We start from the raw sequence: 8000 nt of genomic DNA on the forward strand, positions 1-8000 counted from the left end.
ATACACCATCAGTACACCTATACACCGTCAGTACTGATCCTATACACCGTCAGTACCCCACCTATACACCATCAGTACACCTATACACCATCAGTACTGATCCTATACACCGTCAGTACACCTATACACCATCAGTGCATCAGGGTTCAGATTAGAACAGTTTAAATGTTGATCAATAATCGTTTGTCTCGTTAGCAGCTCTGATGGTTTGATTGATTATTGATGACTGATCAGCTTCTTCCTCTTTTATTCTTCTTTACTGTTTGATGTCGCTGATAAATAAACAACAACAACAACAACAACAACTCGCCTGTGTCTGGGTCATAGACTTTATAATAGTCCCGGCGGGAAGAGAAGCTAAGCTAACCGGCTAACGTCTCAGGGAACGGGGACTTCAGACAACCGTTGGTCGCAGAGCTCGGCTCAGATGTGAACTCTTAAAAAACAGGTGAACAGTTACCTGACAGGTTAGTTGTGCTGCTTTCCTGCTGAACAGGTAGAGACTGTTTTAGGTCCGTCTCTGCTGGTTCTTCTTCGTCTACCGCTCCTGGTTCTTCTTCGTCTACCGCTCCTGGTTCTTCTTCGTCTAGTCCTCTGAGTTCTTTGGCGCCACCTAACGAGCCTGGTGTAGAACAACAGAGTAGATGTATTTATATATATATATATTAGAATAAATACTATTTAATGTTCAGGAGACAGAGAGAAAGATGGCGGGAGGTTTCTCATCTGTCTCTTTATTCTGTTCCTGTTTTCCTACTCGGTGAATAAAGCTACAGACGAGAAGAGAAACGCTTCGGTTCTGTCGCTGCAGAACTTGACACCGGAACAACAACCTTTGACCCGGAAACTGAAGCCCTTTCAACATCCGGGTTACGGAGCGTGGAGACGCTGAAGCTTCGTTTGTCTTCGTCGGTAAATCCGTCAAATTAACACAATATTAAGTTTCCAGTCGTCAGTCCCACCTGCTCAGGTGTAGCTAATGCTCATGTTAACTTCATCTCGGCACTAAACTCCAGTTAAACGTTTTAGTCTGAATCACTAATTCAGTCAAAGTGTTTTTCATCCATCTCATCACAAACCTGCAGAGATTTTAAAACCAGGAAAAGAACAGATTTCCACATTTGAACCGACAGTAGTGTTTGTCTGACATGTTTATTTAGATGGATTCATTCAGAGGTGATGTCAGAAATGTTTGTTATCATCAGATATTTACTGGTTCGCTCTTGATTCTTATTGCAGCAGAAACAGAATTAAAATGTCCGACGAGGAGGATGCGGCTCCGGCCGTGAAGAGGACTCGGGTTTTCTACGGGAGCCTGGAGGAGAAAGAGCGGGAGCGCCTGAAGGCGGAGGTGGCGAGCTCCACGGTCACAGGAAGTGATGCGGTGAAGGCTGGGATTGAGGCGGGAAACATCAACATCTCCTCAGGTGAGTTCAGCAAATGTCAGCAACTTCCTGTCGACTGAGGAGAAGTTCCTGATCCAGTGGTGGTCCAGCAACACCATCGTCATGACAACAGTGGGTCAGATGTTTGAACCAGTCGATCACCGACCGCATTGGTCCAACAGCGATGGACGCCTGGGGGTCACATGACCTGTGTTGTGAAACATGGTGGCTGGAGCTGCGTAGCGTGACCTGATGGTTTGACTCCCATCATGCTTTGCAGGAGACACTCTGGAGATGGAGGAGCGGGTCAGTGAGCGGCAGCAGGAAGCACTCGCTGAGTTTGAGCGGCGGCGGCGAGCGCGACAGATCACTGTCTCCACTGATGATGCAGAGGTGAAGGCTGGCCTCCGAGCACTTGGAGAGCCAATCACATTGTTTGGAGAGGGACCAGCTGACCGCCGGGAGAGGTGCGTCATTTTATTTAGTCTCTTGACTCCGTCCCGCTACAACGGCACAAAGAGACGAGGAAACGACGTTGTGTTGTTTGTTGTTGTTCAGGCTGCGCAGTGTTCTGTCCGTGGTCGGTCCAGACGCTCTGAAGAAGTCCAGGAAAGACGAGGAGCGAGCCAAGAGATCACAGGACGAGGTCATACAACACGCCACGTCCACGCCACGTACACGCCACGTACACGCCACGTCCAGGCAACATGCCACGTACACGCCACGTACACGCCACGTACACGCCACGTCCAGGCAACACGCCACATACACGCCACGTACACGCCACGTACACGCCACGTCCAGGCAACACGCCACGTACACACCACGTACACACCACGTACACACCACGTACACGCCACGTACACGCCACGTCCAGGCAACACGCCACGTCCAGGCAACACGCCACGTACACGCCACGTACACGCCACGTACACGCCACATACACGCCACATACACGCCACGTCCAGGCAACACGCCACATACACGCCACGTCCAGGCAACACGCCACATACACGCCACGTCCAGGCAACACGCCAGATTTAACCTAACTGGACCAGATGAATCTAAACCAGACTTTTTGACCAATCACAGTGTCACCAGACATGGTACCATGAAGGCTCCGCCTCCCTGAAGGACGCTCGACTCTGGTTGGCTAAATACTCTCTGCCCCGGTGAGTGATCATCGAACCGACCAATGAAACACAGGACACGTTTCATGGACCAATCAGATTTGGGAACAGTAAATAATTATTGTCAATGAAAACGTAAAACAAATAAATGAAACGTCAGCTGTGACATCATCTTCCTGTTCCTCCTCAGAGCCATGAGGCGTCTGGAGGCTGCACGCGCTCAGAAGGAGGTTACCGACGCAACCAAGACCATCCGGCAACAAGAGCTCCACAAGAGTCTGAGGGTGAGTACTCTGAGTATTAGTACTCTGATGACTCTGAGTGTTAGTACCCTGATGACTCTGAGTGTTAGTACCCTGATGACTCTGAGTATTAGTACCCTGATGACTCTGAGTGTTAGTACCCTGATGACTCTGAGTGTTAGTACCCTGATGACTCTGGGTGTTAGTACCCTGATGACTCTGAGTATTAGTACTCTGACGACTCTGAGTGTTAGTACCCTGATGACTCTGGGTGTTAGTACCCTGATGACTCTGAGTATTAGTACTCTGACGACTCTGAGTGTTAGTACCCTGATGACTCTGAGTGTTAGTACCCTGACGACTCTGGGTGTTAGTACTCTGATGACTCTGGGTGTTAGTACCCTGATGACTCTGGGTGTTAGTACTCTGATGACTCTGAGTGTTAGTACCCTGATGACTCTGGGTGTTAGTACTCTGATGACTCTGGGTATTAGTACCCTGATGACTCTGGGTGTTAGTACCCTGATGACTCTGGGTGTTAGTACCCTGATGACTCTGAGTGTTAGTACTCTGATGACTCTGAGTATTAGTACTCTGATGACTCTGAGTGTTAGTACTCTGATGACTCTGAGTATTAGTACTCTGATGACTCTGAGTATTAGTACCCTGATGACTCTGGGTATAAGTACTCTGATGACTCTGAGTGTTAGTACCCTGATGACTCTGAGTATTAGTACCCTGATGACTCTGGGTATTAGTACCCTGATGACTCTGGGTATAAGTACCCTGATGACTCTGAGTATTAGTACCCTGATGACTCTGGGTATTAGTACCCTGATGACTCTGGGTATTAGTACCCTGATGACTCTGAGTGTTAGTACCCTGATGACTCTGGGTATTAGTACCCTGATGACTCTGGGTATTAGTACTCTGATGACTCTGAGTGTTAGTACTCTGATGACTCTGAGTGTTAGTACTCTGATGACTCTGAGTGTTAGTACTCTGATGACTCTGAGTGTTAGTACTCTGATGACTCTGAGTATTAGTACTCTGATGACTCTGAGTATTAGTACCCTGATGACTCTGGGTATAAGTACTCTGATGACTCTGAGTGTTAGTACTCTGATGACTCTGAGTATTAGTACCCTGATGACTCTGGGTATAACTACTCTGATGACTCTGAGTGTTAGTACTCTGATGACTCTGAGTATTAGTACCCTGATGACTCTGGGTATTAGTACCCTGATGACTCTGGGTATAAGTACTCTGATGACTCTGAGTGTTAGTACCCTGATGACTCTGGGTATTAGTACCCTGATGACTCTGGGTGTTAGTACTCTGATGACTCTGAGTATTAGTACTCTGATGACTCTGAGTGTTAGTACTCTGATGACTCTGGGTATTAGTACTCTGATGACTCTGGGTATTAGTACCCTGATGACTCTGAGTGTTAGTACCCTGATGACTCTGGGTATTAGTACCCTGATGACTCTGAGTGTTAGTACCCTGATGACTCTGAGTGTTAGTACCCTGATGACTCTGGGTGTTAGTACTCTGATGACTCTGAGTGTTAGTACCCTGATGACTCTGAGTGTTAGTACTCTGATGACTCTGGGTGTTAGTACTCTGATGACTCTGAGTATTAGTACCCTGATGACTCTGAGTGTTAGTACTCTGATGACTCTGAGTGTTAGTACCCTGATGACTCTGAGTATTAGTACTCTGATGACTCTGAGTATTAGTACCCTGATGACTCTGAGTATTAGTACTCTGATGACTCTGAGTATTAGTACTCTGATGACTCTGAGTGTTAGTACTCTGATGACTCTGGGTATTAGTACTCTGATGACTCTGGGTATTAGTACCCTGATGACTCTGAGTGTTAGTACCCTGATGACTCTGGGTATTAGTACCCTGATGACTCTAAGTATTAGTACCCTGATGACTCTGAGTGTTAGTACTCTGATGACTCTGAGTATTAGTACTGTGGTATTATCAGTAAATACTCTGTGGATCAATCGACTCTAATTCAAGACGATCTTATTTTCCAGAACCTGAACAACTTCTGCAGTCAGATCGGTGACGATCGACCAATCAGCTTCTGCCACTTCAGCCCAGATTCTAAAATGCTGGCCACGGCCTCCTGGTACCTAGCTAGCATTAGCACTAGCATTAGCACTAGCATTAGCACTAGCATTAGCACTAGCATTAGCATGAGAGAGTGTTGTATTCTGTGGTGTAATGAGGTTAATGCTTGCCCCCCCCAGGAGTGGTCTGTGTAAGCTGTGGTCCGTCCCAGACTGCAGCCTGATCCGTACGCTCAGAGGTGGGCGGAGCTTCACTGGCGTTTAGTTACAGTTGTTTTTATCTCTTTATTTCTTTTTAATTCTCTACTGTCAACATGTCCTTTTATAACGAAGACTCCTCCCCCTGTCTCTCCCTCCTCTGATTGGTTGAAGGACACAATACCAACGTGGGGGCGATAGTCTTCCGTCCGCAGGCCGGAGTTTCTCTGGACCAATCAGATGTCAGCTTGGCCTCGTGTGCTGCAGATGGATCCGTGAAGCTGTGGAACCTAGAGAGGTAGGGGAGGGGGGATGGGGGGGGTGAGAACTATAATAATAATAATAATAATAATAATAATAATAATAATGTCTGGTTGCCGTAGCGATGAACCTGTGGCGGACATTGAGGGACACAGTGATCGAGTGTCTCGTGTCTCCTGGCATCCTTCAGGAAGGTTCCTGGGAACGACCTGGTGAAGTATACTCAGAGTAATCAGATTACTGATACTTAGAGTAATCAGATTACTGACATCCACTATGTGTGTGTGTGTGTGCGTGTGTGTGTGCGTGTGTGTGTGCGTGTGTGTGTGTGTGTGTGTGTGTGCAGCTACGATAAGTCGTGGCGTCTGTGGGATCTGGAGGTTCAGGAGGAAATCCTCCACCAGGAAGGTCACAGTAAAGGAGTCCACGACCTCAGCTTCCACCCTGACGGCTCATTGGCTGCTACCGGGTAAAAGATTCATTAATGACGAGCTCTGAGAGGAGTCGTACTCACACTCGTGTGACATCAGTTGGATTAAACAACAGAACCAGGGAACCTAATGTACCTGGATGCTGTGTGTTTATTACCTGTCCTCTCGTCCAATCAGAGGCCTGGATGCGTTCGGCAGGGTGTGGGACCTGCGGACCGGACGCTGCATCGTTTTCCTGGAAGGTCACTTGAGGGAGATCTACAGCCTCCACTTCTCCCCCAATGGGTGAGCAGTCAGAGACTAACGTGGCCGTCAGGCAGCCAATCAGAGGAAGCTTCAAAGACTTTAAACCAATCAGCCAATGAAAGAAGAGCTGAGAGAACAAACAGGAAGAAATATTAAAATGTGATTTATTCAGTGTTGGAGTATTGTTTGTTTTTCTGTCCTCAGTTATCACCTGGCCACAGGAAGTGGAGACAACACCTGTAAGGTTTGGGAGCTTAGAAACAGGAAGTGCCTGTACACAGTCCCCGCCCACCAGAACCTGCTGTCTGCTGTTCGCTTCCAGCGTAAAAAAACCACCTTGTTGTTCAAAAATTGTTTACTGATTTAGGAACACAGCTTTAGTTTCTTCTTCTCTTCCTGTGTGCAGCCACAGACGGTCACTTCCTGTTGACAGGCGCGTATGACAACACGGCGAAGGTTTGGAGTCACCCGGGCTGGACGCCACTGAAGACGCTGGCTGGACACGAGGGGAAGGTATGGACGCCACGCTCTGATTGGTCTGTTTGATGATTGTTGCTGAAACCTGTTTTTATTTTCAGGTGATGGGCGTTGACGTGTCACCTGACGGGAAGCTAATCGCCACCAGCTCCTACGACCGAACCTTCAAACTCTGGCTGTCCGAGTGATGTCAGAAATCATTTTCTATTTGTCATGATTTTAATTTTGTCTGTTTTTGAATAAAATTGAGTTCCACTTGTTTTTGGTCTGTCGTAGTTTTTAATATCGTGTCCATGTGACGACCTTTGAAGCCAGAGCTTCCTGGAAACTGATGAATGAAGCTCTGGACTTCCTGTTGGTGTTCATATTATTAATTATTAATTATTAGTAATTAAACTGTACAGCTGCACATTTCTAATTGGATCATACCTCACTGAGTATTTACATGTTATTTCAGGTAAGCTTTGTTGAACGTGTTCATATTGTTGTAAACCAAACTGAACGCATTATTTTTCCAAATGTGATCGTAGACGTGAGTTTCATTCAGTCTGAGAGAAATGACAACGTTCATCCTCATTCAGGAAAAAGGGTTTTATGACAGCTGTCAGTCAACGTGTGATTTACGTCAGACATCAGGACTGGTGCAGCTGAAAGAGAAGCTGCGTCCGATACAACCGAAGCAGCTGATCCACAAACAGTTATGTCCTAGTACAGGGGTGCTGCTCATTACGTTGATCACGATCCACCGGTAGATCTTGAAGGTAGTGCGGGAAGATCGCGTGCCATTGAAAAAAATGTTTTAGATGTTTGTCTAAAACATTTATCTGTCGCAACTCCAAAACAAACAGCAAGACAAACGTTCGTCTTTATTTATTTTTACTTTATATTTACAACATGCCCTCAGTTCAGCAGCACACATTCACAGCCACGCACAACTTCAACAACAACTCAAGACTACTGTCTTTCTTAAAGAGACAGCGCTGTTTTTCTAAAGGTGCAGTTCACCAGTTTTTCTTGATAAAAATAAAAACAAAGATGGATAGAGCTTTTAACACTGTAGCAACAATTATTACAACTATATATATATATATATATATATATATATATATGGTAGATCACTTTGACTTGATCTTTGTGAAAGTAGCTCGCAAACCAAAAAAGTGTGGGCACCCCTGTCCCAGTATATACAGTTAATGGTAATTGATAAAAGCAGCACAGATCCAGGCAGAATAAGAAGAGGGGCTGGGATGATGGTCAGTCAGTGAGTCTGTTGAACAAGAATAGATCGAAGCTGCTCATTTTTTAAATAAACATTTTGGAGTCTATGAACTTAGTTCAAAATTTAAAAAATGTGGACTATGAACTTGAACTAGATTTGGTTTAGTGTGAACAACACTGCAGGTAATCTGTCTTAGCAGTTAGCAGTTAATTCAATTCAATTCAATTCAATTTTATTTATATAGCGTCAATAACAATACAAATTGTCTCAAGACGCTTTACAAAAACCCGGCCTGAAACTCCCAGAGCAGCCTGAAGGCAACGG

General features: G+C 45.9%; 1 protein-coding gene across 2 annotated transcripts; it reads left to right on the top strand.

Annotated features, from left to right (window-relative positions):
- The first annotated feature begins 866 nt into the window (after positions 1 to 866).
- prpf4 (pre-mRNA splicing tri-snRNP complex factor PRPF4) lies at positions 867 to 6716 on the top strand. 2 transcript variants are annotated; one of them, XM_084575475.1, is made up of 15 exons: positions 867 to 912; positions 1240 to 1427; positions 1666 to 1852; positions 1944 to 2031; positions 2478 to 2557; positions 2706 to 2799; positions 4809 to 4903; positions 5025 to 5083; positions 5217 to 5340; positions 5426 to 5515; positions 5650 to 5772; positions 5912 to 6019; positions 6185 to 6303; positions 6387 to 6493; positions 6559 to 6716. In XM_084575475.1, the coding sequence occupies exons 2-15, from the start codon at positions 1256 to 1258 to the stop codon at positions 6643 to 6645; spliced, it is 1533 nt and encodes a 510-aa protein (XP_084431601.1). In that variant the 5' UTR covers positions 867 to 912; positions 1240 to 1255; the 3' UTR covers positions 6646 to 6716. The 2 variants fall into 2 exon arrangements, with proteins under 2 accessions (XP_084431601.1, XP_084431602.1); XM_084575476.1 differs by lacking the exon at positions 867 to 912 and having other exon boundaries at positions 1003 to 1427.
- Positions 6717 to 8000: the final 1284 nt, after the last annotated feature.

The sequence above is a fragment of the Chelon labrosus genome (genome assembly GCF_963514085.1).
Source record: "Chelon labrosus genome assembly, contig: SCAFFOLD_321, whole genome shotgun sequence".
Taxonomy (NCBI): domain Eukaryota; kingdom Metazoa; phylum Chordata; class Actinopteri; order Mugiliformes; family Mugilidae; genus Chelon; species Chelon labrosus.